This window comes from Polistes fuscatus, unplaced genomic scaffold (assembly GCF_010416935.1).
Source record: "Polistes fuscatus isolate 324 unplaced genomic scaffold, CU_Pfus_HIC Scaffold15, whole genome shotgun sequence".
NCBI classification, from domain to species: domain Eukaryota; kingdom Metazoa; phylum Arthropoda; class Insecta; order Hymenoptera; family Vespidae; genus Polistes; species Polistes fuscatus.
The window spans coordinates 3,657,369-3,676,339 of record NW_025113053.1 but is presented as its reverse complement, the minus strand read 5'-3'; the positions used below and the strand labels follow the sequence as shown (position 1 = coordinate 3,676,339).

General features: G+C 36.8%; 1 protein-coding gene and 2 long non-coding RNA genes across 5 annotated transcripts in view; 1 reads left to right on the top strand and 2 right to left on the bottom strand.

Moving 5' to 3' along the window:
* Positions 1–18,971, bottom strand: part of LOC122514491 — a 779,718-nt gene that overhangs the window by 219,991 nt on the left and 540,756 nt on the right. The window lies entirely within an intron of this gene.
* Positions 1–18,971, top strand: part of LOC122514468 (phosphatidylinositol 3-kinase regulatory subunit alpha) — a 41,202-nt gene that overhangs the window by 8,817 nt on the left and 13,414 nt on the right. Inside the window, exons 6-7 of one of the 2 annotated variants that reach the window (XM_043631328.1) lie at positions 12,653–12,762; positions 15,804–15,938. In XM_043631328.1, coding sequence (XP_043487263.1) covers positions 12,653–12,762; positions 15,804–15,938 — 245 coding nt within the window. Of the gene's footprint in view, positions 1–11,283; positions 12,763–15,803; positions 15,939–18,971 lie in introns of both variants that reach the window. The other variant, XM_043631327.1, reaches the window with a different exon arrangement.
* LOC122514489 lies at positions 7,013–7,561 on the bottom strand. 2 transcript variants are annotated; one of them, XR_006303064.1, is made up of 3 exons: positions 7,386–7,456; positions 7,123–7,316; positions 7,013–7,039 (listed from the first exon to the last, which is right to left on the bottom strand). It is a non-coding gene; the product is annotated as an uncharacterized LOC122514489 (long non-coding RNA). The 2 variants fall into 2 exon arrangements; XR_006303063.1 differs by lacking the exon at positions 7,013–7,039 and having other exon boundaries at positions 7,192–7,316; positions 7,386–7,561.

Genomic DNA, 18,971 nt, shown 5'->3' with positions numbered 1-18,971 from the left:
TACAAATTGTTTTTATATTCCTTTACTTTTTTGATCAACTATCAATCTAAATACATTTTAATACATCCTAAATACTTACATAAAACTGGTGTGTTCAAAAAGAAGTTATACTTCTTTTGCGTACCAAAACAAATATAACCTCAATAACCTTAAAAATTACCTTTAAAAAAAATAGAAAGGAAACATATTTTCAATCGATCGATATATTACATATATAAGAAAGAATACAAAACAAAAAAAAAACAAAAATATCCAAATATAGATATCAGTCCACACTAAATATAAGAAAGATATATCTAATTACTTCACGCGTCAACGGCCATGGCGCTGTGATAGCACTAGTTCCCGCTCGATCATTTAAGTCAAGCAGCGCTGAGTACGATTAGTACTTGGATGGGTGACCCGCTTGAGAAAAAAGGGGGGAAGAAGAAGAGAAGACAACTTCATGCCGTAAACTTGAAATTGTTTTGCCGCGCGTCATAAATACCGACAAACTTCATGGTGTCGTTTTTACAGACTCTCGGAAAAAAATCACTCCCATTACATTTTCCCAAACGTGCCAAAAGAAGTATAACTTCGATAACGTGTTTTGGGGATGTGTCAAAGTTTTGTTTTCTTTCAAATTGCGTGAATATTTTGTTTGTCGAGAGTTATTAATGTCTTTCAAATATTTACATTTTCAATGAAATTATTCAAAATAAACACCGTTAGAGATATGTTTTATATATATATATATTATATATATATTTTGAAGTCTATAATGATTTATGCAATATTTTGCTGGCAGCTCTAACGGGTTTGGCAATTAGAAACTTATGACGCAAAATTTAGTTGTAGATATATCATGGCAAAGGAAAGCATATCGAATATTGGTACAAAGGAAGTAACGAAAGGGTCCATAAAGGAACACTATGAGTCGGTATCGCAATATCTATAGATGCATTAAAGAGGACGTTTCCTTCGCGAAGAAATTTAGCTTCTCTTTGGCGAGCGTCGAACGTTTACCGGCAAAGTTTTCTTCTTTTTTGCGAAGAAACTCGGAAAGTAGTTTCCATCGATAGGAAGCTTATTCGGCCAGAGGATGAACTTAAAAGAAAAATAATTTCATAATGAGAACAATTCTAATTTATTCCGTAACAAATTCAATAATATTTATACTTTTTAAAATTATTAATATTCATTCGAAAATATTAGTGGATATAAAATTAGTGTTGTTAACGATGCGTCATATAACATTTAAAAAATACAAATATATATTTTATCCCCAAGTGATAAAGAACGCTAACGAGTAAAGCGATAATGTGTTGTTATATGCATTATTACCAAGAGGTTTCCATTTTTCTCAAATATTTCAATTTTGTCTAATTTTCAATTACACTTATAACATCCAAACTGTTATATTAAACTTTAGTAAGTTATCAAAGTTGAAGAATAAAATTAAAATAATATATAAAGTTAATTAAAGTTAAAACTTATTTCAAAATTTAATTCAAAAATAATATAAAGTGACTTCAATCGGTAGATATATAAATTAAAAAGGAAAATGAAATGAAATTGTTGAATATTTAATAATTCTTCTATACATCTTTATTGACAAATAAGATGCACCTAACACATATACGTACATTTCATTCTTATAAGTCGTAAATTTTATTTATATCTGCTAAGTGTCTGGAAAACTTATCCTTAGTGTGTGTGTCTATGTATGTGTATATGTGTGTATGTATAATGTGTGCTTACAAATGTATACACAAATTCGTATTTGTAGGTGCGAAGGTAGGTTGCGTCGCGCTATCGTGTTCTTCCACGCACGCGTACACTCGTAAGTCTTGCATACGTGCATCGGCGCACGTATATCAGGTCGGTCGATTATACTAAAATTAACTCTTCTACTTTGAGTGAACGCGTACCATCTTTCCGAAGCACCATTGCGAGTTCAATTTCACATTGCGAATTGTGGACTTGTATTTTTCGGCCTCTCATTTTTCGATTTTCTTATTAAAAGGACTATCCGATAAACGGATAACGAGGAGGGAACGAGGAGGGAAAGATAGATAGAGAGAGAGAAACGGGTTCGCTTTGAATTATCGGCCTCGACTCGTCTCCCCCTCTTTTTTTTCCTCTCTCTCTCTCTCTCTCCCCCTCATTCGTTATAAACCTCTGACCCTCTTACGACTGTCCGTGCGACGTCTCATCGTTACATATCGCGCTATGGTTTTTTATCATTTGCATTGCGTATAGAGTGAGAAACAGTAATAGCATCTGGTTAGAAGTGCTTGCTTCTCTTTATACTTATAAGTTTTATTTTCAGTTTCTTCAAGCTCTTATTCTTCTTCTTCTTATTATTATTATTTTATCTTACAGCAAACAGTATCATTGTTTGTGCATATTAACCGATAAGAAGTTTTATAAGTTAATACCATTATTCGGAAATATCTTGTAAATCTCTAGAATTTTGTCAACTCAATGAATGCATTATAAAATAATGTTTAGAAATATAAAGAGTAATTTGTTCAATAATTTCGTGGATAATATAATGGAAATGTTAAATTAATGTTAATTTTCAACTATAGTATTTAATGTCAAAAGGATATATTTTAAACGTGTTATATAGGTTGAAGAAAAATTTCAATAAAAATGAAATAATTATTAGTCTTACTCATGCTAGTATTTTTCTTTTACGGTATATATATTTCTATACAGTACGTATTTGCATATGTAGTATGTACATTGACATGAGATTCGATCGATGTTAAATAGAAGCTTGCGTTGAACGTTCGTACGTTCGTTCGTTCGTTTAGTCGATTGTTCGTAAAAGCTCGAATCGTAACCGATCGATGGGCTTCCTCTCATTTGATCGAGAGCTTTTCCTCTCGAGGATATGCCGAAGCATTTTCGTGGCCGACACGGACTCCTCGACTAATCCGCTGTTCCAGCTGCCGTTCATCTCGACGGTTTCTCGTCGTTGTCTTTTTTTTTGTGAGAATTATGTGCAGATAGGCGTGCGTCAAGTTCACAACACCAGTGAAACGTTATCGTCAACATTTGTCTAATCCTTCTTATTATTACGTTTCGGAGAACGTTAATATGGATAGGAAGAAAAACAAGATTTATATGGGATAATAAAGTTAATATTATAAAAAGAATAAAAAAATAATAATAGGATTAGAAATGATTATAAACGATATGTGTGCCGTCAATTATGACAGTTGATTCATTGTATACATTCAAATTGATATTTAATGACTTATTTTATAATATAAATTGTTCCGATCTTATTATTTGTGGTTAGTCCGATGTTATAATTATCAGCATACACATATAGAAGAATAAAAAAGAAAATATTTGTAATATATCTTTAAAATATTTCCTATATAATTTACTAAGAGGCAAAGTAAATATATCAGCTGTTGATATATAAGAAATATACATGATTAAAAGAAGTAGTATAATATATAGTACAATTATATATATATTGTATATAGAATAATTTTAATTGAATAATAATCAAAATGAAAAGTGAGTGAGAAATATAGAGGGGTATGGAAGAAGGAGGAAGGACCGGGATGCATTCGATGGAGCTGCATTGATTCGCAGATGTATAGGCCTCCCCCAAGCTCGGTGCGGAGGTCATGGGTAATGGAGTGCATCGTCACGTTGCTATGGGAAATTCGGGATTTCCCAGTTGGAAGACAGGAGGGAACGTTGAGTATGAGAATAGCTTACATGTGATTTCCTTCTCTGATATAGTTTTTGTCTATTAGCGACTACGAGTTCCGCTTTTGTGGATCACGATTTACGGGATTTAGATTACTTCATAAATTTTACCCTGTTTCATGAAACTTCTACGTCGAAGATATGAAAACAACTCTCGGATTTGAATAGATTTTTGTTTGTTTGTTTTTTTGTTTGTTTGTTTTTTATTCACTTAAAATCATTGATCGTAAGGTTCGATCGAATTCATTGATAAAACACAAATGTAGTTGAATTTGAATTGATTTTTATCCGTACGAATAACACGAAACGAAGTTAATCGCGCGATAGAAATATGAAGCCGAGCGTATCATTGGCACGTTCGCTGTATTTAATCTCTAGCCGAAGCATCTGGACTTGTGCAAATACTTATACACCTCGAGTAATCGTACGAAATTCTTATTGATAGGTAAAATTCAAGTTCGATTTTAAAATCGATGGTATAACGCAATGAATATGACGCGTACGTTCTATATTATTACATATGTATGGATACATGTAAAAGTTATTATACTATGTTTTAATCACCGTAACAATGGACACGATAATGATTGGAAAGTTAACTAAATGGAGAAAGTTAAACGGATGCTCGAGTTTCGATTTTATTTTTCACGAATACCAATCGATATCATATAATGCACTTTTTATATGACTCGTTTATTACATATTTATAAAATGACAAGAATCTATACTTCATCTATTTTTCTTTTTTGATATATCACAAATTTCAATTTATACAACAAACAGATCAAACACATTTGTTTTAATGAAAATTTAATCTAAACTATTATAACTTGATTTCAATATCATAAATAATAAATTCATTTAGAATTATAGTGAAATTTCTTTGACAAACGTTAAAGATATGATAATTATCGTGCCGTCCTCTCTCTCTTTTTTACTTCTTTATTTCCTTGCGATGGAAAAAGAAGAGACTTGAAATTTTTGTTCTCAACGATACAGTGCAGATATGACGTTAACTTTACAGAGGGAGACAAAGATAAGGTTTGAGACGTTGTTGAAGGACGGAAAAAGGAAGGAGAAGTGGAATTGAGGCGACAATGTTTCTTTTGTAGTTCCCCTCCTTCTATACGTGCGTGCACGTGTTCGGGCGTGACGAGAACGATCAATCGATCGATAGATCGAGCAATCGATCCGAACATAGAATCAACAATTCCCGAATGATCGTCGTTCGATCATTTGTTCGAGACGACGACGAGGAAGAGCTGTTATACGACGTTGTTTCCTTTTTTGTCTTTCCGAACACGATCGCGAACGTAGATGTGCAATCTCGCGTATGTATATATATATATGCATATATATATATATATATACATATACTTTCGATACAAAAATAAAATTCAAAACGCGTCAACGCAATCGCCTTCATATATAGCATTTCTTCGATAGAGGAGGAGAGGAAGGACACGCTCTTGAATTGCGATTATGTTTCTCGACTTTTGCTTTATTTCTCATTGATAACCAGTTTTATATAGGATTGTTTATGTACCCACTTAAGTAGTAAAATTTATTTGAAAAGAAGAACAAACAAAAATTCTTTGGTCGAAAGAACGTCAGAGAGAAATTTTTATTTGATATTTATACTAATAAAGCTCGGTCAGGAGAGACTAATATTCGAGATGAAAATCATATTTTGCATACATTCAAAGGTCGCAGGGTTATGTTGTAATATTGATTGAGTATAAGATAGAAACGGTGCTTCAAAATAATATATGTAAATGTGCAAATGACAAAAAAGAAAAAAAAACAACTTGGAAATGAAATGAAGAAGGGTTATCCTACCATTTGGTATTATTGCTTTTCACCGTAGGAAAAGTATCTTCCTTCTCTCACTTTAGTGTAAAGTGAGAGAGAGGAGAGCAATAGACGAAAGTATCATCGGGTTGGAGAAAGATACGAGCGTTTAAACTGCTTCTCGCTAACCGCTTTCTCTGTCTTTTCGTGGATCTATAAAAGTAGCAGCTTCTCTCGTTGCTTGCTATACTTTCTGCACGTGAAGAGTATTCTTTATATACCAGATCGTATCGTTCAAGTAGCGGAGAAAAGCGATTACGACATAATATACCGTCATTCCTACACGTGCCGAAGAATACGGCCAATTTTTTTTATAACCAAACGCCGAATTTATCTATCTATGTTTTTACTTTGTTAACATTCCGACGACAAGCTTATAAACGAGCAGCCGCGCTTTCTTAGAAGATTAACAATATCATTCAATGCTGTGTATATTTCTGCAACTTGAAAATTCTCTGTTTTATTTCACTTATAAATAAATAAATATAGTAGAGTTTATTTTGAAAATTCCGCCAGACGATCGATGCTTCTTTTAATTAAAAATCAATCATACGGTATTATTTTTCTTTCAAAATCCGTTTCAAATTTTTAAACGATTTCATTTTACAAACTTTATTCTATTATGATTGAAGATTATTAATGAATATCCGTGCGATACATTTAATCGCATAAAAAGTTGCAGTACCGTATAATTCGAGAACATTTTTTTTAGTGTTCCTATAATAATGAAGAAAAATAAAAAAAACGAAAAGAAAGAAAGAAAGAAAGTTAAACAATGGCGATAGCGCAGGGCGACGCGTATGCGTACTAGCGGGACTGTGACCTTGAACAGGAAGCTCTCCCAGTAGTACGCATGCGTGCGACTAGATTCGATCATCCCACGTTCGCGGACCCTTTCTACGATCTCCCAACCCCGTTGCCGAGCAAACACGCTATACGTTGGAAAGCCGCTTTTCACTTTCACATCCCTTCCTTTAAGCCGACCCTTAAACGATCCACACGCCATTGAATTTCGTGGGTTAGAGAACTTCTTCTTCCTTGACGATTTTGGCGTCATTGTTGTTGACGTCATTGACGACTACGATGATGAAAAGGATAATGACGATGATGATGACGACGACGATGATGATGATGATGATGATGATGATGATGGCGTGGTATGCGTAGATACGAGACGAAAAGGGTGAAGAAGCAAGTTCTTCTGGAAGAGAGCACTTTACGATAAGAGCGAGAAGAGTAAAAAGCTCGATCGTAAAAGAGAGCTCACACCTGCGCTATTGCCGGTATATTAACGACTACCGTAGTGTGGTATAACGCGAAGGAAGGAAAAGGACGGAAAGGAGGAAGACCGTGGTAGCGATTTTTCGCGTAGAAAATACTCCTTGAGACACACCGTTGATGTCTCGTCTTTTTCATCATCTTCTACTTCTTCTTCTTCTTCTTCTTCTTCCATTTTTTCTTCTCATCGTCCCTAAATGTTGCATTTAAAATCGGCCACTTAGCGTAAACGGCGATTGTGCATATTATATATAGTAATAGTACATATATAGGTACTTTTTCAAGTAAGAGGAGAGTACTTTTAGTCCATAAAATCGTCTTCCTTAAAGCTTCTTCTTCTTCTTCTTCCCTTTCTCTTTGTTCGAACGTTTTCTTGGTTAGTAGTAGACGTCGACGAAAGATTAGTTTCCGATATCGCCTTCCTGACACACGTTGTTGACCGATCGAGGAGATATTCACATTTTGGTATGCTGTTTGAAATTTAATTTGTTGAATTTTCTTTTTTTTTATTTATATATATATAAATCTTGTGAATTTACCGCGGAGAAATCCATTGATAATATCGATGGATCTTCTATCTATGGACCTTTGACACGAACGAAATTATTTCGAGGATTGAATTAATAATAAGCGATTAAATTTATCAGTATAATTAAAGAACTACGACAGACGTTTTAAGCTGTATTCTTTTCATTTATGTCTCTAAAAGTTTCTTATTAAATATACGTGCTCGGACCAACGATCTCTCACGATTATTCGATAAATTTTGTATTATAAGAAATTTTAATCTCGTCAAATATTATATAATAATATTGGAGATTATAATTTAATGACCGAAGAGAGAATTAAATAAGCGCATATGAATTTAATTATATTTCTATTTTTCTCTGGCTGTTTTTATTCGAAGTTTCGATCTTTTCCTAGTGGAGAGACAGATAGTACAGAGTTATATAAAGAGGAAGAAAGAAAGAAAGAAAAAAGAAAAAAAATGGAATAAAGTGAAGATAGGGTAGAAAAAGATAGGTGGGGCACGGAGACGAAGCAAGACGGCCCTGGGGTTCGTAGCGTTAAAGGCTACGAAAAGGGCCGAGCGTGAACGAAAAGGGGCGAAGCCGAGCGCCGACGATTGAGCAGGAGGTTCGGCTCGTCGGCGAGAGAGCCGTCACGACTGCCTCTAGCTCCGGTTATGGCTATTGACCGAACTTGACAGACCGGCCGGTCAGCTGTGCACTGTGCCGCTGTCGTTGTCGCTGTCGTTGTCGTTGCCGTTGCCGTTGTTAATGTGAAATACCGAACTGAAGATATTTTATTCCATTTGAAGAAATTCACCTCCATCGGCATAATTCTCATTTTTCTACGAGGTGGACCACCGCCACCACTACTACCTCGTTATAGCCTTTGTACAATTAAAACAACCGACCAGAAGAAGAAGAAGAAGAAGTCGTATCAAGAGGAAGAAGCGTTTCAGGAATAAGAGGATTTATGTGATTGTCAAACGAGAGGAAACTTCTGATTTAACTCGTACGATTGAACGAAAAAAAAAACTATACTAGGAAGTAAAAGGATTTGAATGGGAGATATTTTTTCCCGGATGTTGTTGGTTTTTTTTTTCTATTAAGAAAAAAAATAAAAGAGAAAGAAATAGAGAAATAGAGAAAGAAAGAAAGAAAGAAAAAGACATTCGTACCCGTTGCTACGAGAATAGCTACGAAGCTTCATCGAAAGAGGTTTTATAAAGAAGACAAGAACGACGACTTTAAAGTGGCAGAGAAAAAGAGATCGAGCGCAAGTATAGTAGAAAAAGAAAGAGAAAAAAGAAGAAGAGAGAGAGAAGGAGAGATAGGCGATCGTCCGCGTCGCTGTTGCATACGAGCGAGTAATAAAGTGTGTACAGAGCTCGCGTGTGCAGGTGTGCGGTACAAAAAGTGCATTGCCCAGTGGACTTTTCCATCCGGTGGCTCACGAACTGTACGTTATTTCGCGCTTGATATGAGTTTCGTCCACAAGACGAAAGAGAGAACACACGAACGCGACGAGGACAGTGACGAGGACAGTGACGAGGGAGAGTTGAGGGAGAGGAGGTGTGAGGAGGAGGTGTGAGGAGGTGGTAGCGGAGAAGAAGGAGGAAAGAGAAAAGTAGGGAGATACTCATTCGGTAACTACACTCCTCTCGCGCCGGAAGAAGAATCGTGGAGGTTTCCTCGGGTAGATGAGGAAGAGGTGAAGAGGAGAAGAGGAGAAGAAAGAAGAGTAGTAGTAGTAGTAGTAGTAGTAATAATAATAGTAGTAGTAGTATTAGCACTAGTCTAGTAGGGATATGTCGTATTCCTCGTGTGGCCTCGTCGAAAATCGAAGAACCATGACGGTAGAGTAGAATCGATGTGGATAGTCTCGATTTCAGCGGAACATTTTACGAAAAGACTAAAGAAAAGAAAGTTACAAACTAGACTGTAATAAACATTTTTCTACGATTAATTATTTATTCTAACGCGTGGATTTTTTAAAGACATACCTGAAGGAGTAGGAAAAATAGAGGAGAAAAAAAAAAAGGAAAAAGTGAATGAGGTCGACAAAATTCTCATCCGGTGTGTGAATTCTTCCTTACCGACATGGTATTTTAAATACGAGGGGAGAATAAGAAGGTAATACGTCGGTCGGTAAAACAGTGTCACGTGCGGTGCCACGCAGTGGAGGAAGGATGGATGACGGACAGAGGCTATTGAGGGAGCCGGTCGCAACCAATCAGTCGCGAATTCGCGCTTAACGTGATAACAGTTGAAGAGAGAGACTGTCTTCTTGCGCGTGATTCTTACAATTTTTCACTGATTTTTCATTCTATAAAAATACACGTAAGAAGGAACAGTTTTTGATCGTTTTTACTTTTACACGCGAAAAATAAAACTGAAAGAAATAGAAAGTAAGAAAAAAAGAAAAAGTAGTAACGGAATAAGAAATAAGAATAAGAAGCTAAAAGAAGTTAAAAGAAGAGTAGATCGAAGGTCGTGTGCTACCAAGTCTCAAGTGGACGGAAGCGATTTATTCTCTCGTCGGCGACACGGAAACACGTTTCGTTTAAGGAATTCGTTCGCTAGTTCAACGTTAGCACGAAAAATTTATATCTATCGTTTGGAATACAAGAATATACGGAGTAGCAGAGTGTACCTAGGTAAGAGGGAACAAGAGGAAGAGAGAAATAAATAAATAAAGAAAGAAAGATAGCAAGAAAAATAGAAAAAGAAAAGATAGAATCGTCGAAACTCTTTGATTTTCGGAATAGAGTTCTGATCGACGATAGATCGATTTAGCGGTGGGGGCGATCATTTGCGTAGAATAGCAGCGTATGAGATCGAGAGGAAGAGGAGAAGAAGCGCCCTCGTCTCGTGGAGGAGATTCGTGCTTATCGAAGAAGAGAAGAGAGCGGGGCAAGAAAGAGAGAGAGAGCGAGAGAGAGAGAGAGAAAAAGAGAAATAGAAAAGACGATAAGTGAGGGAGAAGAAAGAGGGTCCTTCGACGATTTTGAGTCGCGTTCGATAACGACCAACCACGAGGATCACTTTTTCTCTCTCTCTCTCTCTCTTCTCTCTCTCTGTCTCTCTCTTTTTCTTGAGCCCCTTCTCTCCCCGTCTCGCTGTCTCTTTCCTCGCTTTCTTGACACTACGAGTGTGGTGTACTCGTGGGACTACGTTGAAAATCGCTCGGTGTCGTTGCTTGACAGAACCGGTTTTGTTCGGCTCGGCAAATCTCGGCGTTTATACAAAGGTCGTGTGTGCTCACTCGTGAGAGAGCGGTAGGAGTGAGATTTATGGAAAACGAATTTACACGAGGTCACACCCACGGGAGCGGCTCTCTTTCGCTCTCTCTCTCTTCCTTCCTTCCTCCCTTTCTCTCTCCCTCTCTCCCTCCCTCCCACCTTCCTTCTCTCTCTCTCTCTCCCTCTCTATCCTTTTTATACATTGGCACGTTTATTTCTACTTCTCTTTATTAATAATAACAACGGCGCTAACGTAACGATCACGGTAAAAAGGCGCCACGCGTTCCCGAGCGAGCGCCTCGTCAATAAAATCGGTTGGGTCTGAACAACCGAAAGATAAAAGTAAAAGAAAGAAAGATAACAAGGACCCAGGTGTCCTTCGGAGCACGGAAGAGAAGGAGAGAGACAGAGAGAGAGAGAGAGACGGAGAGAAAGAGAATGAAAGAAAGAAAGAGAAAGAGTTAATAAACTTTGAGAAAGGATCGACGAACTCTTTCTTCTTGCTTCAGCAGTGATACCAGTTGAACGAATCCAAAGAAGGTTCGCCTTAAATCGTTATGAGGCTGATGTGTTCCACGCTAGAATCGAAAAGATACGATTCCGTTCTGCGAGAACGTTCAAGAGGAATTGGTGGAGTTAACATCGATGAAAACGTCATAGTCTCCAATGGGTTCTTATACTTTCAGGGAGAAAATCAACGAGGACTGAGGAGCGAGAAAAGCGCAATGGCCGAATTCGAAGAAAGTGAAGTTGTCCTCTCGGAGTGGAAAGAACGGAGGGATTGCTCGTTGCTGCTTGCGATAGTGCTTTATGAGACCTAGTCCTTGCTAGATTATCCTAGAGAGAGTTAGAGAGAGAGAGAGAGACAAGGAACTAATGAAATTAAAGGAAATCAAATAACAGGATAGTGGAAGAGAGTGTGTAGAAATATAAAAAAGTTTTGATGATCTCGAGTGATTTTGGCGATGAAGCGAGCGACGAGCGCTACCGCGGCCTGCGCGTCGCAGGTACAACAACCGGTAGTCGCGCTTCAGGGGAAGATACACGATCTTCTCCTTAACCCATCGAATGCTCGTACGGAGGAAGATGTTACGGTATTGAAGGGAATTGGATGTGTTAAGTCTTTAGTTACAGCGTCATCGTCATCCATTACCGTGACTTCGAAGGATGAAGCGAAAGCTAAGTCGTCGGCCATGCCACGGCTGTTGGCTGTTGACTCGGACAATTATATGCTTAGGAAGGGTGCGGGGAGTACCAACGGAGTCTCCTCGTCTAACCCAACAACGATGACAGCTCCCACGACGACGACGTCGACAACGTCATCGTCCATAGAAACTGTCGGTTGTTCTCGAGTAACGCGAGCTTTTTTAACCAACGCTCCTGCAAGTGGAACCTATACCGATTTGCAAATGCATTCAATTCTTGGTTATAGTAACAACGAGACGAGACAACAACAGCAGCAGCAACAACAACAGCAACAGCAACAGCAATCGTTTGAATCGAGACTTAAAACAACTGGGGTGACTTCTGCTAGCACGAATCAATTCACCCCGCAGAAGTGGTTCGCGAATCATTTACAAGCACAACAATCTCGTTGCTTGTTGAACAGTTCCTCCAATAATGGCAACAACAAATTGGATTGTCAACAGCAACAGCAACAATTTTTGCGTGCATGTAACGACGATAAACGCGAGAATGATATCGAAGTTGATAACAAGTCGAGTTTCCCGTGTTGTGCCAGAGTGTTTTCCTTTCATCGATATGTATGTAGGTGCAACGATGCTGCTGGTGGTGCTGTTCACTCGCGGCAACAACAGCAATTTCCTCAGTCGAGTAAAGAATCGTGGGAGATCGAGAGCACTGTTACCGTAGATTCGAATCGGCTCATGAACGATGCGATTGTTGGATCTAACTTGTCCACCGATAAAACTGTTCGCTTGTCAAAGGGCAAAAACGTGTGTAGTATCCTCGAGGCGCGGACGTTCGCTGCCTCGAGGGTGCCACTTGGAAGATTGTCCGCGTGTTGCTGCATGTGTGCTTCGCTCTGTCCCGCAGACTGCCGCGCGTGCTTCCACATCGTCTGTTCGGTCTACAGCGGACAACACCTGTGCCAATGGAGTAACAAGGGTCACGCGCTGCCCGGTCAAATTTTTTACGAGGACAAGGTCAGTATATCCTATTCTTACCTAATATACTTTAACCCTTTTTAATCCTTTTAGCGTCGAGCAGCAATATATTACTTTGTCCTTTGTAAGTTGCTACATTCAAATCTACTATCCATTTTGTTTTTCGTTTCATCGATATTTCATAGAAAAGTTATAGTCTTTCGGGAAGAATAATTTTAATGCCAGAGAACAAATTTCTTCGGGTTTTTTTTGGGGGGGAGGGGGGGATTATTTGAGACATTTAAAAATGAATGTTTAGTATTTGTAAATTTTTGTTGGAAACAAATAATATTGTTTGCTGATACTCAAAGGGTTAAAAATCATATCGACCAATGCCTCTCAAACTCAATGCTCAAGAAAGCGTAATAATTCGAGCGTCTTACTGTTTTTGCAACAATTCGATTCGCACCGTGGATAAAAATGAGAACTTCAAATTCATCTCTTTGTTATAGCATCTTTCTTTCTTTATACTCTTTCTCTATCATTCTTATCAGCTGCCCATTGTGTTTCATGTTTCTTATTAGAGATAACTGCGGATCGAAGGAAACGGTAATGTCTTAATTAAATTGTTCAGAGTCGAACAACTCTTGACAGCACTCTCACAAATGTAAGACGATCGATCGTTCCTCGTTTGTGAACCCTTTGAAATCATTATTTTTTCAATTATCGGCACCTATACATTCAACGATTTGTTCAAGTATAATTCGGTAGATAGATTTATTGAAAATATTTAATAAAAATATCACGGGATAGATAATATAAATGTTACAAGTAAATAAACTGTTAATTATTATAATGAATATGAATTAAATTTTTTGTTTGTTTAATAAAAACAAATTCTTTGATCATAGTACGAATTATATAGAATAATAAAGTGAATATACGTTCAAAGATATAGAAATTAAATGAATACACAGCATAATAATTGATCGTTAAAGTTGAAGCTGTTGTTGTTGAGAAAATGTGACGGAAAAAGGATGAAAGAATAACACGGAGAAAGAGAGAAAAATGCAGAAAAGGGATGAGAAAAAGGTGGGGGGGGGAGAGAGAGAGAGAGAAATTATCAGTGGCAAGCGAATCAACGAACGATTTGCATTATTATTGGTCTATTTTAGTTAGTGACGAAAACCCATCTCAACGTTAGGCCCCCCTCGATTTCTAAGTCGGCTTTAATACGCTCTCAGACACACAAGCGACATTTTGTTATTAGAGCGAAACCTGCTTGAGCCCGATGGCGTAACGACCTAAATCTATCTGGGTAAAAGCGAAGTGCCGAGGAAATAACGCCGACGCCTTTTTAATCGGCTGTGATCACGAGTTTTGCGATATACAGGCTCTGTTGTATGTATTTATGTAAAATCGATTTCAAATGATTAAATACTGATACACACAAATGCAATGAAAGTTCTTAGGATTAATATATCACTTTGTTTATAAGGTATTTGAACTTTGACAGATATCCGAAACGTCTAATATTTTTTTTTTCAAGGTAGAAAATGCAATTTTATTTTTACAAAATAATACGATTACAATTGAAAAATTAAAATTAAATACCGTACACGTTTGATTACTAATATATTTATCATTTTTTTTTTATAGTTAAGCCTTAAAATTATTTTCAAATGTTGAAAGATATCCTGTTTAAAATTATAATTAAATATGTAGGTGCATATGTGTATTATAATGCAAAATCGCACTAAGCGTATGAATTGGAAACGCATTACTAGTAAATTTCGAAGTGGAAGGTAAAAAAAGACGTTATCGGTGGTAAAAAATACAAATTACAAATATTCCTTTCGTCTATATGTAAAAAAAAAAAAAAACAAAAAAGAAAAAATTGATAAATATCGGAGAAACTTATGAAACGTTTCGATAAGAAGAACCATGTTTAGTTTCGCGAATGAGAAGACGAAAAATGAACAACAGATATTTTTTTCTTTTATCACTCTTCTTCGAGAAGTTTTTATAATATTCAAAAATTCGTTTGTACAGTTGCATATTATAATTCGCGCTTGAAAATTTTTCTCTATGAATTTAAATGGAATATTTTGTAATAATTAAAATAATCGTTTTCTTTTCACCTTGCGGAAACAAAAGGAGTAAATAGTAAAGTAAGAATAAGAAAGATATGTACAAGTAGCAGAAAAAGAAGAAGAAGAAGAAGAAGAAGACGTTGAATGTGTTATCTCGTTGGTGTCGTCACGATTATACACTTAAGGTTATAAGTAAGAGAAGGTTACGTTCCTTCTCTTTCTCTCTCTCTCTCTCTCTCTCTTCCTTCCTGTCTTTCTCTTTTTTTTTTCATGCGCTCATTTTTTAAGCATTCGATAAGTCGAGTTTTTCCAATATTTCGCTCGCACCATTGTGCACATACATATAAATACACACATGTAATAGTACAAGCACGCACCCAGGTATATGAATATATGCACGTATATGCTACTTATGTATATACGATGTCTTTCACGCCAAAGCTGCCACGGCAGCCTATACTTATCTAATCTGTCTTCGGTCGTGTGGTTAAAGTTACGAGCATATTCTTCGTTCCGGTGCGGATGTGCTATACTCATCGCATTATCTTCGGAATCGAGAAATAAATTCGCGAGCTTAAATGTGCATATTCAAAGTTATGTGTAATTATGAATATGGAGGAGTCGTTGAATAACACGATTGGATTGACATCCGCGATACGATAACCTCCACGATTTTCGCTTACATTCTTTTATATACGTTTTTTACGTTGTATTCCTTACGTAGAGTCTATTTCGATATGTGGTTTGCGTGGCTCGATCGATTTCAATCATTATCGTTTTGTAGAATTTTCATTTTTCAATTAAAACCAGTCTTTACGAATGGTGTTTGTTATCATTTACGTTTCTTCTATCTCTCTCTCTCTCTCTCGCTTTCTTTCTTTTATTTATTGAAATGAGACAACGAATCGGTTGTCTCTTTACGAACGATCGGATTGTGATCGATCGCCATTGCAATTTAGTAGCAATTATATCATTCAAGCCGAATTCTCTTATCTTTTTTTTTTTTAGCCCGTCAGTGAATGGACATCGTTAGACGTACTCGAGTGGATGTCAGCGTTAAATCTCTACAGCTATGCGGATATTTTCAAGTCTAAAGATATCAAAGGCAGCGATCTCCGGCATCTGGATCGAGACAAACTCATGGTAAGTTTTAATGTTAATATGTTTTCTATGATAATCCAATTACGTATTTCTATATACTTACTTATCGATATAATTATTTTAATCTGCGTTGGACACCAGCAATGTTTATCAGCTTAATCGCGGTTTAACGCTTCACGTACGCGAAATGCACGCTAATGAAAGTTAAATGAGCGACCTAGAAATATTGGGAGTGAGTCAGAGAGAAGGGGTAGATAGGACAGGATAGGGTTGAGTAAGAAATAGAAGGCTCGATCACGACGGCTTCTTCGTAAAGATCGAAAATTCTTTGGTTGGTAGGAGCAAAGGCGATGACCTAGAAGCGAATACTATTATCTGGACGATGGTTTTCCTTGGCCCGTTGGCCTTGTAATTGCCATGGAACGTCTGGCTTGGACCACCACAACCGTGTGGAGGAGACTTTATCGATTCTTCCTTTTCTTCATTTGCTTTTATTGCCAGTCGCGCGTGCCTTATCTTACACCGTCTTTTTTTCTTTCTTCTCTAATATTTTTACGTTACTCTCCTTATGGAATTCGTCCCATCAATAAGATCATTTTCTTTTACAATTTTTGCAAGAAAATCAAAATTTAATATGAAAATAAGGCGAACGAGAAGAATAGTAATAATAATAATGTAGATATTCGTGAAAAAAAATCCAGGCCGTTGGGGAATTGACTGGACCGGGACTCGAACCCGGATTATCCTTCCGCTTTCCGGGCGACTTGCTCTTTTTTATTCGTTGAGCTATTCAGGGCCCACCGTCTAATCTCTTCACGAATGCCTATTTAAGTATTTGGCATGGAGGCGCTTGCATCCCGCAATAACAATAATAATAATAATAATAATAATAATAATAATAATAATAATAATAATAATAATATAATAATAATAATAATAATAAAAACGACGACAAAAAAAAAGTAAAGAAAAGTTGCAACTCGGCATAACCACGTGACGTAGTCGTAAATTAAAAATCGAATGAATATTCCTAGATCGAGGTAGACGTTAGACGAGCTAGACACGCTTTACATAGAAAGCATATACATACATACATACGTATTCATCGCATCGGACCTTCTTCGACGTTCGTGCAACGATTCAACTTCAATATATATATATACAATATAACGTCGATATATATATATATAGTATACATTACGTATTTACGTACATACGCTCGTTCCTATCGTCGTCGACATTATCATAATCATAATGAGTCTCTCGCTTAGGTGGCTTCGAGGCTCACGCGGCCTTTCAGACTCCTCCGTATTGCGCGTGAAAAAAGATTTACTCTCGGCGGTTCTACTTCCATTACTTGGCCTATACTCGTCGTCGTCGTCGTCGTCGTCGTCGTCTAATTAGGAGGAGGCAACTACTTATGGCAATTAAAGAAAGAAAGAATAGGAATTGAGTTGAAAATGAGAAGGGGGATTGAATTGGCAAATAGCAGAAAACCAAGAAGCTGAGTTGAAGAAACCGAGCTCGGAAGGGACCGAAAGAAGAAAAGTTAAGAACATTAATTAAAATGGATAAAGTAAACGGGATAAATAGGTATACTAATTAGTGTTGTAGCAGAAATTTTATTGAAAAGATAAATTAGTGATCAAACTGCGATACCTATTTGCGTTCGTTGTGCGATCGAGCGTCTTATTGTGTAAAACACGCATGCGCTTTCTAATACGCGCACTCACGTCTCTCTTATGTTAGAAGAGTTGTCAGAGAAGGAATTGTAACTTCTTCGAGATAGATTAAAAGTGTTCTATGTAATAATTTTCATACTTGATCGAGATCCGAGTCCCCCCCCCGATCCATCTGTCCTTTTTTTTCGGTCCTTCGTCGTTGATTTTACAAAATAGTATTTCGTTATATTTTTCTTTTAGGACTAAACAAAACTTTATCGTAAACGAGAAAATTTGCAAACGATCCTTTTTCTCTCTCTCTCTCTGTCTCTTTGCATTTCTTGATAATATTTAAAATAAACAAAGAAATATATTGTTTTCTCGAATTGCATATCACGAAAGGATTTTGTAACAGAACAAGGATAACAAGGACGAAATCTTGTTAACTTCTTTAGTTAGGTTCCGTCGCGTATAATACGTGTATTATAATGCTACTCGATTCGTAAAACTATTCTCTTCTCGTCGTGAAGGTTTTCCTTTCGGCTTATATTTGTGAGTGAGGACAGCGCGACAAACGCGCCTAGGTTTTCTGTGAATTTAAACGTATTCTAAAATCGATCGATTCGATTGTCGTAAAAAGAGTTATCGGTCTAAGAGATACGAGATTCTAAATCATTTGAGATAGTAGCGTGTTATGTTTTTTAATATAATACTTGAAAAAAGTCACCATGCGTTGTCTCAAACGAATATAAAACAAATCTTGACTAAGCAAGCGTCGTTCCTTTCTTTTATTCTTAATTCTCTTTTTTGAGTTTGAACTTTGTACGTAGACGTGCATACGCATACACACACACACACACGCACACAGTAATCCTAATCTTTTTTATTCTTTCTCTATCCTCCCTTCTTTTTCTCATTTCAACCTTACTCTCTTTTTTCTTTTTTTTTTTTTTTTGCCGTAGATCAAACGTAAAATAAACTAACGCCAGCGTTAAATTTTATTGCTACGCTCTCGTGTGAATATGCGTAAAATATATCGATCCTTTTGCCACGTTCAACTAATAATAGCGTTTGGCCCAATCTTCGTCCTAGCGCCGAGAAAGAGAGAGAGAGAGAGAAAGAAAGAAAGAGAGGAAAAACGGGGAGAGCGAGAGAGAATTACGCGCTTAACCCGATGTATTTTAAAATAGCGCACGTGCACATCACGATTCGCGCAATAATCGTTAAACACTGTCTCTCGGATAAACGTGAACTCAAGTATTTTCGTGCGAACAAAAGCAAAAGCAAGAGAGAGAGAGAAGATATGGAGACATTTCATAATTGAAATAGACAACAAATTTAAATAAAAATGTAGGTAAGAAATTTGTGGTTACATGTTAGTACTTCTTTTATTTATTTATTTCAAACCCCTTTC